Source organism: Aythya marila (genome assembly GCF_965140915.1).
Source record: "Aythya marila genome assembly, chromosome: 20".
NCBI classification, from domain to species: Eukaryota; Metazoa; Chordata; class Aves; order Anseriformes; family Anatidae; genus Aythya; species Aythya marila.
Genome location: NC_139061.1, coordinates 8,776,949 through 8,795,981, shown reverse-complemented (window position 1 = coordinate 8,795,981; position 19,033 = coordinate 8,776,949). Strand labels below are relative to the sequence as shown.

General features: G+C 40.5%; 1 protein-coding gene across 7 annotated transcripts; it reads left to right on the top strand.

Annotated features, from left to right (window-relative positions):
• Positions 1-150: 150 nt before the first annotated feature.
• Positions 151-18,771, top strand: TUBD1 (tubulin delta 1). 7 transcript variants are annotated; one of them, XR_014318875.1, is made up of 10 exons: positions 671-858; positions 1,362-1,556; positions 2,093-2,240; positions 2,707-2,923; positions 3,547-3,778; positions 4,605-4,769; positions 5,476-5,616; positions 6,137-6,320; positions 7,298-7,463; positions 8,764-18,771. XR_014318875.1 is itself a non-coding variant. In XM_082776475.1 (9 exons), the coding sequence occupies exons 2-9, from the start codon at positions 1,385-1,387 to the stop codon at positions 7,398-7,400; spliced, it is 1,362 nt and encodes a 453-aa protein (XP_082632601.1). In that variant the 5' UTR covers positions 151-222; positions 1,362-1,384; the 3' UTR covers positions 7,401-18,771. The 7 variants fall into 7 exon arrangements, 3 of the variants coding, with proteins under 3 accessions (XP_082632601.1, XP_082632602.1, XP_082632600.1); XR_014318876.1 differs by having other exon boundaries at positions 7,298-8,889; positions 15,009-18,771; XR_014318877.1 differs by having other exon boundaries at positions 7,298-8,893; positions 15,009-18,771.
• Positions 18,772-19,033: the final 262 nt, after the last annotated feature.

Below are 19,033 nucleotides of genomic sequence, written 5' to 3'. Positions count from 1 at the left end.
TGCGCAGAAAGGGCGGCGAAGCCGCGGGGAGGGAGCATGCGCAGAGTGCTTCGTGAAGCCGGGAGCCCCGCCGGGCTGCCCGGAGTGCCTGGTGAGCATGCGCGAGGCGGGCTGTTCGAAGGCGCGGCTCGGGCCGGCCCGGCGGGGAAGCGGCTCCCTCAGGCGGCCGCTCGCGCATGCGCCGTCGCTGCCCCAGCGCCTCAGCGCAGGGGGGGCGCCGAGGTCAGCCCTGAGGGGGCGCCCGGGGCCGGGGCCGAGTTTAGGGCCGGGGCCGGGGCCGGGGCCGGCACCTCGTGAGGGCCCCGCTCTCCCGGGGGGGGCCGGGAGGGACCGGGAGAGGGGCGGTGGCGAGGAGAAAGGCGCCGGGAGCGGGCGGAGGCCGGGCTGTGTGAGGGCCGGGCGGCCCCGCCAACATGGCGGCCCCCCGGGGCGGGCCGGGCCCTGTCAGCGCTGCGGAGCCCTGACGGGAGGGCCGGGAGCGGGGCCCGAGGGTGTGAGGGGGGCTGAGGGGGCCGGCGGGGAGCCCTCAGCGGGCGTCGTGTGTGTGTGGGGGGGTTATCGGCCCCGGGCTGGCCCGAGGCTGGCGGGCGCCACCCGGCAGCAGCGCCGAAATCGGGCCCGGGGGTTAAAAATCTCACCTACCTGGCCGCAGCGGGGGCCGCTGGCAGGCGCTGGCGGCGTTCCAAAGAATGCTGGTGCAAAGTGCTCCAGCACAGCTGGGGTGGTGATAGAAAATAGCCCGGAATAACGGAGTCGGTTTGGAAAAACAACCAAACAAACTGTTTTTTTTTGTATAAATAGAGAAGTGCAAAAACAGCTACTGCAAAAAGCTGAGTGGGGGAAACGTCAAACATACCAGTACTGTATCAAAAACTTTGCGTGGTGGAAGTGTAGGGAATCCCACTGTCACCTCAGCAGATTTTGGCACCAGGCGCACAGCAGTGCAGGACTGGAAGTCAATGAGACTTGGGGACAGGCTTCATGTTTCTTAAGCCCTGTGACACTTACTGTGTTTAATACGCCTTTAGAGCCTAACCTAGAGCTTTGTTGGATTTATAATTAGTCAATTCTACCCTGCCTTATTAAGCAAACATTAGAAAACTGGACTCTCCTTGCCTAATGGTTGACCTCAGCCCTGTAGGCAGAATGATATATTGTCAAGTGCCACCTGCATTCTTTTGACACTCAGAATAAAACGCTGACAGTCAGTATTTCACATCAAGTAGCCAGTGGTTATTGCATAGGTTTTTCATCCTCACTAGAGGTTGTCAGAAATCACAAAAGTGATCAGAATTCCACTTATCAGAACTTTTTTTAGCTTCTGTTTTCCACAGTTACTGAAGGCATACTTTTCTTTTTAGGATTAAGCACAAGGTGAATAAGCATGTCACTAGTGACAGTCCAGCTCGGACAGTGTGGTAATCAAATTGGTCGTGAGGTGTTTAATGCTATCTGCAGTGATGTCTATGGCACACACGGATTGTGTTCCAAGAAGGAGAATGAATCCTACCACGATGCATGTAAAGAACGCTTTTTCATCGAGGCAGAATCTGGAGGTATGATGTTTAAACAGTTCGTTTCCCACAGAGGGTCTGGTTTCCAGCCTAATGCAGATAAGAATGCAGAAATAATAAAAGTTTTCCCTCCAGTTTTGAAGAATTGTTGCAACCGTCTGCCTTCATGACATTACTAACAACCATGGAAGTAAAATCACTGTGCAGTAGAGTGCCTGAGGCCACAGAGCAAGTCTGCCAGTAATGCAGCTGGAAACTGAACACGTGTAACTGACCGTCCCTGCCAAACACCTGCATTTTCCCCTGTAGATAGGTAATACCTGGAATAGGGCCTGGATTGTCTGAATCTGATGTTATCAAACAAGAGATTTCTTTCCTGAAAGATCTGTGTCTATAGGGTTCAGATCCATCCTTAGAGCAATCAATGGTTCTCCAGAAATCCAGGACACTGCCAAGTTGTTTTCTGTACTAGGTCAGCTTATATGGATGGAAGGAATACATCTCGGTCCATGATGCAATTCTATCTTACACAACAGGTTGTAACATTAGCACTTAGTTTTGTTTTTCTTCCTATCCAGTACCTGTTGCCCGGGCTGTACTTGTTGACATGGAACCTAAAGTAATCAGCCAAACTTTGTCAATAGCTGCCAAGTCTGGCTACTGGAAATATGATGATCATTCGCACTTCTGTCAGAAGCAAGGGTCTGGGAACAACTGGGCAAATGGGTATGAACTCTCATTTCCAGCTTCACTAACAAAACTGTAGAGACTAATGAGCTGTCTGCACTCCCTAGGAGTGATACTCTTGCAGCTGTGTGAGGTACAGAGTATGTAACAATTTATTTTTAAGGTAGAAGAGCAACATACATTACAACAGAATTTCTACACTGCTTTTTGCAAGATAAAATTGTTTACAGTGAAAATGTAAGGTTTTAGAATAGAGTGGATATATTTAAGAAGAGGAAGCGATAAGTGCAATTTATAAACAGATGTTTTGCAAAATAAATATCGCAGCAGAGGATTGTTTGCCACAGACAGAATGGGTGACATAATTCCAGGTTACATAAGTAATACAAAGAAACATATCCTTTTTTAAGGCTGACCTTACTGTTTTTATTTTGCTAAAACCTGCCATGTCTTGCTCTTTTTCCTTTTAAAAGAAAGAAAACATCTTGTTCCTTTTCTCCAACAGTTACACTGTTCATGGGCCTAGACACAAAGAAGCAATCATGAATCTGGTCCAAAAAGAAGCAGAGAAATGTGACCGACTTGGTGGATTTTTCACGATAATGAGCATGGCTGGTGGTACAGGATCTGGTTTAGGAGCATTTGTGACGCAGTGTTTAAGAGATGCTTTTCCATCCTCGTTTATACTAAACCATGTTATCTGGCCCTACGGCACTGGTGAGGTGAATGTCATTTTTCCCAGAGATACTCTGCAAGTTCATAATCACAGACATGGAGAGAGCAATTTAAATAAACTGTTTACTTTTGATGAGCAAAACAAAATATCTGCAAGTAAAATAAACTAGAAATGAAAAACAGTTCACTTTTTGAACATTAAACTTGACAAAGTAACATAGCTAAGAAATTGCCTAACATTTGGTTATGCAGTTTCACAAAAAAAAAATCCAAATTTATCAAAATCACTAAGATCTCAAGCTAATAACAACAAAACATTTAAGGTTACTAATATAATTTCTAAGGAACAGTGCAGTTTCATGAGAAGCTCTACAAGCTAACTATACATTTCCTGTTACAATAATATCTGAACATTATAATCACTTCCCAGACAGATTCTATTCTGAACTGATATGGGTAACATGATTTTCACAGGTCTTGTTCTCTTTCCATCAAACAGCTGTGCTAGCTCCTGACCTCATTCTGCACTTTGGTAAAGAAAATGAGTCACTTCCTAAATCATAATTGAGGAAATGACAGTAGCCAGAGAAATATAAACTAGAAAGAGATTAAGTTGTTTGACTCTCATTTGCGTGGTTTTGTGTTTGTTTTTTTTTTTTTTCCTGTTCAGGTCATTGTTCAAAACTACAACTCTGTTTTGACTCTGTCACATCTATATCAGTCATCAGATGCTCTTCTTGTTCATGAAAATGATGTCATCCACAAGATCTGTGCTCAGCTGATGCATATGAAACAGATCTCCTTCAAGGATGTAAATCAAGTCATTGCACATCAGCTGGGGAGTGTTTTCCAGCCCACTTACACAGCAGAAGATGGCATACACTATAGCAGAAACCCATTAGGTATCTAACTGTAATATAGCCACCTAATGCATTCTCATTTATCTTTCTGTACCCATTTCATTTTGTGAATTTAAGTTCTTCAGTTTCCTTCCTCAAGTTTTTGGATAATTCCCAAGGCTTAAGATAAGAAAAGTGAAGCAAAAGACTAAGTTATTTAGAAGTTCAACCCCAATTTTGAAGCACAGTCAAAATTAGATACCCCAGCTTCTGGTTTCATTCTTTACCAAAAGAACCATGTTTCTCGTTTTTCAACTGACTACAGCCACCCTTGTACCTATTTGCATTTCAGAGGAAATTTCTGCAGGACGGTAATTTTGGACTGAGTTTTTAAATTTTGCATTAGGTTAGAAGTAACCAGTTTCTCTTCTGTTGAAGAGAAACAAACAATGTCAGTTTTGTGAGCAGCTCAGAAGACAAGCTAGCGTGCAGTTTGGTAGCAACAAGCAATTGGCTGACATTTGGGATTACAGAAAGGTACCCATATTGCCAGGGGTCTGCTTGTAAAATTAAAATTTCTCATCTTCCTATTAATCTTTTCAGCAGTGTATAAGGTTTTTGAGATTTCAAACCAGGCTATGAAGCAACACAAATCGCTTTAGAATAAGTGTTGCTAACTTGCTCGTATAGAACTCGGTAGTAAGTAGGAAGAGTTTGCATTTTGTCTGATGCGTCTGTATACTTGTTAAATGTAACCTTTATATATCTTGTTTTGTTTCTTAAATTACTAGATCTTTGTAAAATTCCTCATGCTCTTCTCCCATTTTAACTAGCCTATGTAATAATTTTGTCAAATATGAGCAACTGTTGTGTTGTTTTTTTTTTCCAGGAGATTTAATGGAGACATTAGTTCCACATCCTGAATTCAAGATGTTGGGTCTTCGTAACATACCTCAGATGCCTGAAAATTCCCTTGCATATAGCACATTCAGTTGGCCTGGACTCATCAAACATCTAAGGCAAATGCTTATTGCTAATGCTAAAATGGAAGAAGGTAAATAGCATTCACTCATCTTCAGCATCCATCACTCTTAAAGCATACATTTTTACAGTTAAAACAAAGCTTATTGTTTTCTGGAGCTCACTGACTAACTTTAGTCAGTCAGTTCAGAAACAAGTTGCTGCCCTCAGACAGCAGGAATTTGCCTCTACATAGCCAGCTGCTTCTATAACTACTCAGCTGCCACAGCAACTCCTGGCTTGCTTCTGTTTTTGCTCCCAGACATCTCTGTTAATTATAACTATTGAAAATATGCAAAGCAAACCAACAGTTTTGATCGTGTACTTAATTTAAATGATACATTTGGAACATTCTTTGGATCATTAGTTTTGCTATGTTTTTTTCTTGTTACACCTTCTACTAATAAAAATCATATGCTTAGCTTTCCCATATCATTTACATTGAGAATTCAGTAAAACTTCCAGTTATGCAAAGAATGGGCTGGCAGACTGCTAACTATAGAGACAAGTATCTATTTTCTCTGGTAAGACTAGTGACTGCCAGACAAATAGTGCTGGATGAACTCTGTTTTTCTCTGAGAATTGTGTAATTGCTGCTTAACTAACATGTAGAAACTACAAACCCTAACATGATCTCAGCTTGGGGCAGTGTTAGTTAGCTAACGCTCATCAGCTAGTCTGAATCCGTACTTCATGAAACATTAACTTTATTTTATATCTTGTTTGCTAAAACCTCACAGGCATTGACTGGCAAGTACAGCCGCCACGTCCAGGCTCCTCTGTTCCCTCCAGCCATTCCACAAACAAGCTGCTGCATTTCAATACTTCCATTGCCAACCTGGTTATCCTGAGAGGAAAAGATACGCACAGTGCAGACTTAGGTGAGAAGGAAAAGAACAATGTCATAGCGATTCATTTCACATCTCACTGTTTCCTTCACAACCATTTCTGATGAAAGTGAGGAAAAAAAAAAGAAAACTAGCAGGGCCAATATTTCCTCTAGAAAGATTTTAATGTCCAAGGACATGTTGTGTAATTGGTTAAAGCTGTTGTATTTACAACTTGGATTTCTGTTTTTCCTAAAGCATTCCAGGGAAGGAAGAAGAGACTGAAGTCTGTATACATGTTAGAATTCTTAGCTATGTTGTCTGAAAATATATTTATTCTGGAGTGATGAGCATAGCTCACATATGAAGTACTGATACAAGAGTACACTCCTAGATAACGTAATGAATCTGTTTAAAGCAGTTACATTTGCAACAGGCTGACCAGTCTGCGGACTTTTTCAAAGCCTGGCCTGAGCTGTCAAACCTTGATTGGGTCACCCAGGACTACTGAGATCAAGAAACAACACCTTGTAGCTTTACATTTATCAAAATGGCTTTCTTATTTCTGCTACAGGAAGTTTCCGAGATCCTTCATTATATACGTCATGGTTAAACCCTCAGGATGCTTTTAGTGCATGGAAAACACCAAGAGCATTTAATAAGTATGAGAAGTCTGCTTCTCTGGTTAGCAATAGCCAGTTCCTGCTGAAACCTCTTGACAACGTTGTACGCAAAGCTTGGAATATGTTTGCTTCCAAGTAAGTGAAAATAATTGTGCTCATTTCATTTAGAGCTGTTGTTATCTTCAGAAGTAGCAAAATCACTGTAATAAAACTCTCTTTTTCAACAAAGTAATTGTGAATAAGCATAAACGCTATTCCCACACTTTAGTGGAAACATTTTTATGCTTGAAATATGATGGCAGGGTGCTTACCTTACACAGAACAGAGCTTATGTTCCGTGGATAAGCAACAGTACATATTCTAGGGCTGTCAATTTGACCATTTTCTCAATACTAGAGCTCCCAAAATTTAGTGCGTTCCAGACTGACCATTCTAAAAATAATACACAAACTCTTTCAGTGATCATGCAGTTTCTAAATTGTATACAGACATTCTGGACATTCCAGGAAATAAGTTCCTAGTTTAGTTCAAAAATATTCTGTTACTCAGGCTCCAATTCCATTAGTTTGATTTTTCATTAGAAACAAGAAATCTAAGAAATAATTGACTCTTTACTTTGATCACCATAAACCCAAATATACCAGGTGTCACAGCAAATGTCTACTAATTCTGAGTTTCTAGCACAGGAATTCTATGACTAAAAGTCAAAGGAGAAAGATTGCACCTACTAGCTGCATTCCTATTTTTACCACCTACTACAAAAACACCATTGATGAGAACCAAGCCATCCTGCACACACAGGCTTAGGTTTTGCATCTCAAATCTATCAATTATTTTTCTCATTTAATAATCACAGCTCCTTCCATTTCCCAGTTAGGCCCATTTTGTTAGATGCAATTTTGTCTCCTCAACCAGTATACAAAGTAATAAATGCTATTAGAAATAAGTCATGACTTATCTGTAACTATGAATTACAAAATGAGTTCCAGAGAGCAAGGTAGAAACCAACCATCATTTGAAGTTGTTACAGTAACTATACGGCCTGATTTCATCTGTCAGAGGTTTCATTCATCTCTAATGTCTTACCACTTTTCTGCTGTGACCTCCCACAGAGCCTATGTTCACCAGTACACTAAATACGGAATTGAAGAGGAAGACTTCTTGGACAGCTTCACAGCTCTGGAACAAGTTATCTCCAGTTACACCATCCTTTGATTTTTGAAATGGTCTCTTCCTGAAAGAATCCAGCACTGGAAGACCTTCCATCAGTTTCCTAAAGTACATAAATTACTGGACTATAACTATTTTTCAGTCTTATGAGCACTGTGTGAGTGTGTTAGAATAGTAAGAACTAAATGGGAACTGAGTATATTCATATGGGCAGATATTATTCATATTTAATATATATAATTATTTTTCAATACAGTTATCTGCTGTAGCTAAATTTTTGAACATCATTTTTAGTACTTGCATATTTATTTTATGAAGACTTTCAATAAGAAAGGATTTTTCTCTAGGCATTCTGGCTTCTCCCCTTCCAACTTTTCATGTTAACACTTTGTCCTAGAATGCTTCAATGTTAATAAAAATGCACAGTATTGGAATTATGAATCCAAACTCCATTTGTATATTATTCAGAAGCCAATAGACTGCCACTTTGTCTTTTACAGCAAAGTAAGGCCCAAATTCTACTTTAAGGGCCGTAATCATGACAAAACACTGGAAATTCTGAGCCATCTGAAAAAAAAAAAAAAAAAAAAAAGAACGGGGTGTTCATTTTCTTGGTATCTTCAAAAAATATTAGAGATTATAATGAATTGTATGCTTTCCTGTCCATTTCACTGTGCCATGTTTGTGCTACCTACTACTTTAAAATAACATATATAGCATATTGGAGATCTTGGCCATTTGTTACAGGTTAACTATAGGCTTAACAGAGAAAACTACAACTTTTCTTCCTATGTTACAGAGTTAGAAGCAGGTAATTTATATCTATTTTTAATTATTTAAAAAGGCCTAGAAGGAGAATTGCTGGTAGACTCCAGATGCAAGTCCCTGCAATATAGTGTAACATAATGTATAATTTCAAAAGTTGATTTACGAAACAGTCTTTTGTTTTTATTTTGACAAATTTTACCACGACCACAAGGTGGTGCCACTGCAAAGCTGCAGCTCGCAAACATCAGACACATCAGCCAGTTACAGGAGCAAGAGATTGCAATAGTACATGGGGGCATGTACTGGAAGCCTTTAAAATAAAGACCTTTTTTTTTTTTTTTTTTTTTGAGAAATGGACAATATCATAGTTCCCCTTTAAGTCTGTGCTATTTTCTGCCAGGCTTCATCTTTAAGTAAAGGATGAGCAAGCCCGTAGTATGGCTAACAAAGCCCACACAGAAGTCTTGCCCTGTTAGAAATTCTGATTTCTATTTTAGATCTTTAATGAATTAACACAGTAGCAGATGCAGAAGTGGCTTTGTAATTCTGCTGAGCTTCAGTTAGTGGGCAGCAGACACCGTACATTACTCTTATCTTCATTTCCTTTCCTGGTTTCATTTATTTCTTCACTTTTGTTCAGGCCAGGAACAGGAGCACTAAACCCACCCCAGGAGCAACTGTTCTTAAAGTAGCTCTGGCACACGAGATCTGGAACGGCAAACAAATTTGTTGACAAGATTCAAGTAACTGTACAATTGAACCTGAAGTAAGTAAGCACCGGAGCTAAGTTCAGAATTGCTCAAATACAGATAGAGCAATAGCTGGTCACTGGAATGGTTTAGTTTCAGTGCAAGCCACAATGGATTCTGATAAATTTCATGGCAGTTTATAGATAAGCAATATTAATCTCTTACATGTTCAAAAATAAATTTCAGGAGCCTTTTACTAGTAGGGGAACTGTCAGCACACAACATTAAGAGTTGAGCCTAGTCCATGCAGAAAAATTACCTGTGTAAATTAAGAGCTATGTTAGTGCTTCAGTTCAACATCTGACTCATTAGAGGATCGTTTGTGGGTGTGGTTGGGGTTGAATGCAGGAGAGAAGGAAAACAGGAGAATGCAGAGGGGGTAAATATACCTGGTAACTTTTCATATAAAAATATAAAAAGACATTTACATTTATGACAAGAGATTTTGAAAATATTCTTCTGGAAAACCATAGTACACAATCCAACTCAGTCCGGTTTGCTTTCTGTTTTCACTCGGCTGCTTTAATTCCTGTTTTAGGAACACCCTCTCAAAAGGGGATGACACAATAATCATGGTTCAACTACTCAGACATGCTTCAGGCCCTATACTGTTCGGAAGTTTAAAACTATTTCTATAATTACATTTTAATATACAATTATTTACGATTATTTCATATTTTTTCACTAAACTACTTCCTGGCAGCTCAGAGTTAGGGGACTGTTATGATCAGAAGGGCTTTTCTGGTCTTGTATTTTTGTCAGTTTAAACCATTGTCTTTAATTTCAGCATTTTCACACAAGAAACTGGAGGAAAGATTGCATAAGACATTAAGATAAACAGAAGGGGCAATTCAAGTTTGCAAGGAACAAAGGGTCAGGAAAGCAGACAGTATGGTGAGGTTCTCCCTCTTTCCTCCTTAAAAAGGCACAGGATGTTTAGCAACATAGAAATAAATTTCCTTAGTGTTTTCAACAGATAATGCTATCAGACTAAGAACTTCTTCCAGTATCAGAAATGAAAAATATTAATTTCTGAAAAAAATAACTAAGACCCAGGAACGCATATTCTTCCTCAGTGCTACACTGGATAGGTAAAAGATTTTAAAAAGCTTATACAAATAAGTCCTTCCAGAAGTAAGGAAGAGAGCAGTAAGTTATTGTACTACTATATCAAGCAACTTTATTGCACAAATAATTTTGCATTATCTCTATGTATTTATAATTCTGAGCATGAAGCAAGCAAAGCAGGCACTTAGTGCAGCTGTGAACAACGTAGAGCCATTTATCCATTCTTTATAGCCACATATATTATTTATGGCTTATATCACTTTCAGTTAAAAGAGCAGGATATTTAGGTTTCCTTAAGTTTGGCAGAATTTGGGCCACATCAGGAAACACAGCACACAGCTGAGGCTTACATCCCTAAAGCAAAAACAGGGATTTCCTTATTTAATCTCAAGTTACAGCATATGAACAGCAAGGAAGAAAAATACTACAGCTCAAAGGTAGCACTAGGCCAGCAAGTTCGTTACTGCTTAACAAGGGTAATTCTGCAGGAACTTGTTCACAATTAGGATTCAGGGAAAATACTGCTTCCATGCAAAAACAACAATTTTCAAAGCAGCAATAGAGGCTAAAGCCCATCAGCCAAATTTTGACAACAGACTTCTCAAAACTACAAGGAAACTAGAGGCAAAAACAGAACTGTAACTGTTGTATTAGCTGCTCTAGTCCCTTTTGCTGGAGAAGAGATTGTTAGGAATTATTTTAGGCCTCTCTAGGCTTCTTCCTGTCAGTGTTTTTCACTGCTGACCTCAGTTTTGAAATTCTCACACCCTTTCCCAAACTAAGCCTTCATTTTTTGATCTATGGCTGGATTCCTCTATTTTTTCCCCAGGATGTGGAGAGGAGAGAGGGTCATAGTGACAGGAAGTGAATAACTATTACCAAATTTTCATCATCTAAAGTTATATTAGAAGGTAAAATAGTCCTTTTCTATTTTATCGAGAAAATTAATTGTGTAAAGGATAGCCTGAGCCTGGCAGAGGGCCTTTATTTCATTAGAAATGTAAATCAGTGAGGTAATCAGAGGTCAGCACAAGCCAATGGCTCACCGAGGCAGGGACAGCAGAATCAGTGGCCTTGACCTACCCAGTTTTAGGTGAACTACTCACAGGATGTCTATAAACCATGGAACAATGCGTCAAATCTCACTATTGTTTTTTGTAATGGACAGGTGCAGCACACTTGGAAGTTGCTTGAAGGACTAACTATAGCAGAAATATTTAATGAATAGGGTAACTTTTATTTGGTCACCAACAAACAGGACCAAAGTTTAACATGTTACAAGTTCTTAAAAGGCAGTAACAGGCAAGTGACAGGGCCCTGATATAAATACCATTTATTTGGACTTACATGTCAGTGCTTATAAAGTAAGACTAATTACCAGTAAAGAAATGACAGAACTTTACTGAATATGTGTAGGGGCTTTTAAGAGGATTACCTGCACTAATTTATGAGACAGGAACAGTTCTAGATTAAGGGCAAAAACTTGTGGTTTCCACAAAGACCAGGACTCTATCAGTAAGAAAGAAGGAAGTTATGTATGAATTACCAGCCAATACACAACTAGGAAACATTAAGGTACAAAAGGGCATTGAATGAATAATTCATTCCCTTCTGCATTTGTTAATAAATTCAGTATAGGTAAATACTATGAAACAACAGACCAAACATCCAAAAATAAGTATTCTTTGATGTCAGAGTGTCCAAGTCCAAGTTTTGCTGTACACCACCTTAAAAAAACACCTAACAGTCATCAGGAACATGATTCATGGGTCTGATGTGTTATGAAAAGCTTCAAAAGGAACTGAGCTGCTGCCTTTCCTCTACTGCTTTCAAGGGCAACCCAGACACTGCTTTACCAATACAGCAAATTCCAGCATAGGCTTCCTCCACAAGCCTGCCTCTGGGCTTCCTACCCCACCTCTGCCCACGCTCCAGAAGCATGGCTTGGACACTCAGACAGCCTTTAACCCGCCTGGATGTAGAGCTGATAATCCTGAATTTTAACTATAGAGCCTTTCCGGCTCTTTCAGTCGAACTGGAAGTTCACAATGGACCCTTCTGATTTCACATTGTATGAATCCTCTCCCTCTAGACAGCCACTTCCCCTCTGTCCGGGTGGGGGTAATGAGTCACCTACCTCAGTGAATCAGCAGAACCTGCTTAACCCTTTCCCAGAAGCACGAACAGCTGCAAGTAGGGTGGTGTTTCCAACGAATTTCATTGCCAGTTATACAGGGCAAATTGGAAAGGCTGAAGATAGCCTGAGATAAGAGATAAGAGAGGCTGCTTCGGCTCCTTAGGAACCAGGAAATTTCAAGGCAATTTTTGTGTGTATGTTCCATGACAGCACTCATGGTTGCACTACAGTGAATAAATGGAAGAAGTCTAAACCTCAACCTCATGGCTCATACATGCCTGAGAGATTCTGAATGGTGACTGCTAAGAGAGTTTAGCAGCATAAAGCAATGTCACAGGCCTCCGTATGGAGCCATGTGAATAAGGTTGCAGAAAGTCTTGTCTGCTTGTCTTGGAAGCAGTTTTTTCTTTTCTAAATATGGAGTGTTACATATAAGAGAAAAATAGGCAAGATGAGGACTTTCTCTAGGCCAATATTCCCATTTTTAAAGAAAAAAAAAAGAAACTAAAATAAGCCACTGGTTAATAGAAAAAAGACAGAAGAAACATTTCTCAGCACTTCTTGTTTGAGCTTCAGTAAGCTGTGAGCTCGTTTCCCTAATTATACATGATGAGAAATTAATACCACTTAAATGGTATATGTGCATTTAAATGGGTGCGTTCTCCAGAAATGATTATTGTACATATTTGGTTACACATACAATGTAATGTTTATTCAAAGGCTCACAAAAATACACTTCAGTTGCCTGAGAATGGTGTAATTGTGGTCAGATGGCATGATTTAATTTGAACTTTTGCCCAGCAGGCTCCAATATGTAATAGATCATTTACTGAAGCATGTAAGCAGAACACCACTGGAGGAGCCAAATGGAAAGCAGCCTTATCCCACATGCTGAAGGTGTAATAAAATACTGACTCTGTACTTCTTGGTTGGCAAGGGCAGCTGTAGGTTCATTATAATATCCTCAATAAGAATGGTCAGAGCTGGGCAGTAGTTCAGAGCTACTGCTCTCCAGATGGCTCAGAACAATACCGAGTTCGAGAATACGTATTCCCTTGTAAGCCTGTTTGCTGCTGGATGGCATGCATTCTTACCACGTGCAAAGAAAACACTGGGAAATTTCCTCCTCACCGCACTTTGAGCAACTTCAACCTGTATTACAACGTGACTCTGAGTCACCTGGACAGCAAATGTTTCATACAGCTATTTGACACTGTAAGTTAGAAATTCTCCTTCCAAGGCTGAATTTTGGTGGAGAAACCTTATACTAGTGTTTGGCAACTGATGAACAGAAATCCAATTAAATACTCTTCTCACAAGAAGAAAGCTTCCATTCCCTCCCTACTACTCCTTAACTCAGGTTTTCATATTATTTTCCTCTATAAAGATTTAGTCAGGCTTCTCCACAAACCCAGTATTTTCACAGTGAAGTATAATTGCATCTAAACCTAATGCAGACTGTGAAAGGATAGCCTATTTTTCAGTGCATAAAGGAAACTGAACGTGCTTTAGTACACATGGGATCTTGCTCAAGTCGAACAAAACTCCAGTCAACAGTCAAGCCTGAACTTGTCCAAAAAGTGCTAAGCACCAAGGACAGTCAGGGCTACAAGAAGAGCTGAGCAGATGAGCCACAAGTAACCATGTTAAGCTAGGGCTCTCAGGCTCAGGTCTGCCAAATAGTTAAGCACTTTCATTAGTCATTTAATCATAACGATCATCTCGCTCAGAGCTGAAATCTTTTGCCAAAGCCCCGCACAGGAGACTTCCACACTTCACTTAAAAAACACCAGGCTCCTGGTGAGCAGCCATCACATTTTTTAGTTCGTGCAGAAGTGCTGCAGTGTGATTTGCCACATGCAGAAGTAGTTAAGACAAGTTTACATACAACTGTTAAGTGAGCCAACAGAATTAGGATCACCAATTGCATTAGCAAAGGTCTAGTAGAAATACTGCTTTGAACTTTTTTTTTGTCAACCTTTACTTTGAGCTTAACTAAATACTTGCTTCAGGCATCTTAAAAAGTTTCTCTTCCTGCTGCTCCCCATCTCGAGTCTCCTTATGCAACATGCATGGGCACACGTGACCAGGTCACAAGAGGTCATCTGGACTGAAGTGAGACACGAGGATCAGGGAATCAGAAATGCAAAATTTGTTTTTATGGAAATATCCTGAATATTACAGCTATCAAGAAAACAGCTGCAGCAAATGAGAAACACGGCAGAGTTTTTGTGAACACGGCTGTACAGAGTTGTAATCCTAAAGGTTCATTTTTCCTTTAAGCAAGTCCAGTTTCTTTCAGATGCAGAAAAGAAATGCCAAGCACTCAAAATTGCTGTTTCAAGCCTTTTTCAAGGCTTTTAACAGATGGAATGAACCTAATAAACACATAGTCTCAGGAAAGACAAATGGTCCCTTAAAACTCACATGGTTCCTACATGCAAGTGTGAGCCTCAAATGAAGTATTTGTGGTTTAGTTAGCATGAGTTAATTTTGCAAGAGAATTGCCAGTCTCTTTCCTGACATGTCAGAAAGAAAACAGAGGTACCACAAAGTCACTGCATACAAACAGAACAAGCTCTGGGAAAAGCATCTGATCTTTAAAAAAAAAAATAAATTATTAGACTTTGTCAAATGGTTCAAAGCAGATCTTAACCTTCCCAGGCACACAGGCCCCTGGTGGTGCCCAACTAGCTTGGAGCTCTGGCTGACACCTGCCGTATCAGTGCTTCCTTCCAAAGAAAAGGCTTTAGATCTTAAATTTCATGTAGGTTGGCCAGTATCCAAGAAAGTTCACGGGTGACTACCTGCAGACTGATGTCAGCAATCCTGTGATCGCGTAAAACCAGGCTGACACTTCAGCGTTGGTAAGTTTCCCTAGATTTGAGATGCCTTAAATCACCTGCATCAAACGCAGTCCTTCCCCCACAGGATCCCTCATGGAGGAGGAACACAGGAGTCACCAGAAAGAAGACACCTTTTACGTGGACAGAAAAGCAGTTTGAGGCCACCAGGAGATGGGTGCGGTTTGCAGATCAGCTATCGGAGCGGGGAACAATGCACTGAGCTGACAAGTCCTATCTCCTGCTTTTCATCAGGAAATAGCAGCTTGTTTCCTTATTACCAACTGCCTGGGCAACTCATTTAAGCTTCTTGGAAAAGCAGAACAATTAAGCTGGCAGTAACTCCCTTGAAACACGGAAGATGCAGCACCCTTACAAATCCGTATCTGAACAGCTCGTCAAATGAGGTTTAAAGAAAGGTGACCTTTGATTTAATGCTAATGTAGTCAATACTCTTTGAATCATTCCGTGAGTGAATAATAAAAAACCCCTCCAGCAGTAAAAAGGTCAGCAGTAAAAAAAAAAAAAAAACAAAGCTTGGGCCATTTAACAGGTTCACAAGGGCATTTCTTATTTTTTAATAACACGGCTGAACATCACTGGCAGTGAATGGGCTGAATGAGTTCAGAGCCCAACAGGCTCTTCAGTTTGGATTCAACACAGAGCCATACTCAGCTTTTTTGACCAAAATACCCTTTGGCTGAATTCCTGCTGCATGCCAAGAAGCCCAGCACAGGTTACTGGGCAGTTCCTGTCTGCTTTTACCTGGACAGCCTTCACACATTCGATGACAGTTTCTGCACTTTGACAAGTGGCCCAGGTTGTCCCAGCCTCTCCTATTCACGCCACTACCAAAATATTGCTGTGCTGCCTTTTTTATGAAAGCTGAGTGGATGAAACAGATAAAGAAATGCCAGGTTGCTAGCATTCTGTGCCCTCAATTAGAAACTTGAATGACAAAGTCACAGCTCGGAGTTTTTCTGCATAATCCCTTTAAAAATGAATTTGCAAGAGCATATGCAAATATTTACCCTCTATCTGGTTCTGAACACATTAGCGGGCTGTTACACAAGGAAAGAGATTGCTTCACTCCGTTTCCTGAAGAGGTTCCAGCAATCCACCAAGGTTCCAGCAATTAAACCCTCACCTGGACCAGTCTAGGGCGAGAGCCCAGCAGGAAGCCCTCCCTGGCTCTCCCCCCTTCATGCTCCACTTAATGCTGCAATCCAGTCAAGGCTGGGTAAAGTACTTACTGCGTAGTTTTTTCTTCTTCCCCTCCAAAGAAACAAAAAATTAAAAAATTACAGAAAAAAAAAAAAAATTTAAATCCCAGAAGAGCAATTTCAATTACTGCATGTGATTACATTGAACCTTTTAACTGCTGATTACAGAGCTGTTTTTTTAACCATGTGCTTCAAAGAAAACTGCAATTATTTTTACCTCCAATGAACACACCCAATCACCACTTATTTCTACACCTGCAATAAATTTTGTCCACTAACATTTATATTTGTGCTTGATGATCACAGAAACATCCACAGTATTTGTGCTTGCAATTAGCGCTGCCTGCAGTGAGGAGGAGGCAGATTCTAACAAATTAAATAATGAAATCCAAAAGCACAGCAGGGAAGGACGTTCAGGAACGGCATTAAGCCATCTTCAAGTATTAGTGACAAGCATCTCTTAGCATGACAGGCAGCTGGGTGATTTTAGAGGGGAGGGCTTTAACAAGCAGCAGTGTGACACTGGGGCGGAGGGAAGGACTTGCAGGCAGAGACAGGGAGCAAGTCTCCCGGGGGCTTTTACGGAGCTAAATGTGGTGTGGAACTGGGCAATTCCATCTGACACGGCCCGTCCCAGTCTGCTGACCCAGTGCGACCGTTCCTGCTTGGTTTACATCAGCACAATCCTTCTTGCCCTGATCGGGTACATCGTGGCTGCCCCGGAGGGGAACATGCCAGCCAGCGTGCTCACAGCTCAGCCAGCCTGCGGAGTACATCAAGGAGGGACGAGTGACGGGTCAGGTGGTAAGGGTGCAAAGAGGGGATCAGCTGTGATCCTGTCTGACCTCAGCTCTGATGCACTGCGTGGAACTGCTGGCCAACTTTCTGCTTAGTTTCCTATTTACAGGGAGTGCATTCGTGAAAGCAGAGATTTAGCCATGTCCCAGAGATAAGACTAAAATATCTAACACCTCAAGGTCATCTTTTGCTTGTTTAACCACCCATTAGTTGTTATGAGGGCTATTTACTTCTGTGTGGTTTTTAATTCCAAGAATAATTTATTCAGTGTCTAAACTGCAAGAAGAATCAGATAAATTACAGTGACATGTGCTAAGGTTGCTGCTCTTGCAACAGAGCTCTCTTTGAATCCTTCTCTCACCCATTTTAAACTACCTGAGTGACTGCTTCCAGTGTAAAATTGAAAATATATACAATGAAAGGAAACTTTGGGTTAAGGGAGCAAAACACATTTTCAGCAGAAATGCTAAAGGCTTTTGAAGCCACAAAACGCAATTACTAATTTATCTTCTATATTCACACTCACTAGAGAATGCTTGAAATAAATTTCACAGCACAACAACTGAATTCAATATACAAAAACAGAAACAATCCAGCTGAAATAAACACGGGAAATCAGTTATTTGTTTATTTAAGCAAACATAAAACTTTCCATTTTCAAATCTCACTAGGTTTGCATAACTTCCATTTCTATTACTTGTTACCTTTTACCAAAATCACACTCTCAGTGACCGAACAGGCAGAAGCAAGTAGAATGAGCAGTCCCTTGGTTAAATATTTTTAGAAGCTTCAAAACAACAGCATAGCTCATCAGAATGGATGCATACAAACATGACTTGCAGAACAGTATGTATATATTTCTCACTGTATGTGTGTAAATATATGGAAATACAAGTGAGAGGAAAGCTTTCAGTCTGTCTAGCAATTTTTCACCACTAATCGGTAGGCAGGGAGGCATAGTTATAACAAGACTGCTAAGGCATTTAGAAAGGCATTAGTTATTGGGTCAAGCTTAGAAAGTGGTTTTTTTCTCCCTTTGTAATTATTACAATTTCCCCATCTCAGGATGACAGCATACAGGAACCTAAATAAGTAAATTTCATTTACTCTCACAAAAGACCATGAGACACTACTACAACTGTGAAGTCAATGCCAGTGTCCTTGGGATGAATGGCAGATTTGAGGAAAAGCCACTGCCACTAACACTGGGGAAGGCTGCGAACAGCTGTTTCGTTAATCCAAACACCCTGAAGAAAAATCAAAGAGCTATGAACTGCTGGCACGATCTATTACAACGTGCCAAATTAACATTTTAGTAGACTGAAAAAAGTAAAGTATCAAAAAGAGCTATGAATTTATTTATTTATTTTTTTAAATAGGTATTATATTAGAGTAAGTTCTTTGCTACATTACTGTCAAAGACCTTATTTAGGCCAAAAAGAAAAAAAGCTACTATGGCTAAGAATTAAGAAATACTATTCATCTTTTAAAAACCTTTGGGGCAAATGAATGGCCTTTATGCTTTTAACTATCTCACACTGCATTCCAGCACTTGGAGGTTTAGATATTTAATGTAGTCAGCAGCTCTACTGAGAAAGTCCATATTACAAGCCTCCCCATTCACTCAGTAAGAATGTTTAGAGTTATACATGAAGCATACAAAATAAACATTACAAACCTTACACACAACTGAGATGAACCTTGGAAAGATACTTGATGCATACTGCTGCACTGCGAGACTTCTGCACTCATTTCCACCGGAACTGAAAACATTTATATGCTACTGATGTTCAATGAAAACAGTTGGAGATGGATGAGCAAACGGTCAGATGAAAGATACCAAAATGTCAGACAGCCTACCGACTGTTGTTGCCATGAGATCCAACAGTCAACATCAGTCTGATAAGCTATCCGACAGGATGGTACAGCCATGGAGATGTCACGACGGTTGGCAACACAAGAGGACATTCAGGCAGGATTGAACATAATACTTATTCTCTCACCTTGCTCAAGAGCTGCCCTACCCTAATACAGGGATAAATCTGACCTAAGCAAGAACAAAATCTAGCTACTTTGTGCTCATATTTCACCT

Bases quoted from the DNA above. Each gene is read 5' to 3' on its own strand.
- TUBD1 (XM_082776475.1), top strand. From the start codon at position 1,385: ATGTCACTAGTGACAGTCCAGCTCGGACAGTGTGGTAATCAAATTGGT. The intron at 2,241-2,706 runs GTATGAACTCTC...TTTCTCCAACAG, and splicing joins GGGAACAACTGGGCAAATGG to TTACACTGTTCATGGGCCTA. The intron at 6,321-7,297 runs GTAAGTGAAAAT...GACCTCCCACAG, and splicing joins TGGAATATGTTTGCTTCCAA to AGCCTATGTTCACCAGTACA.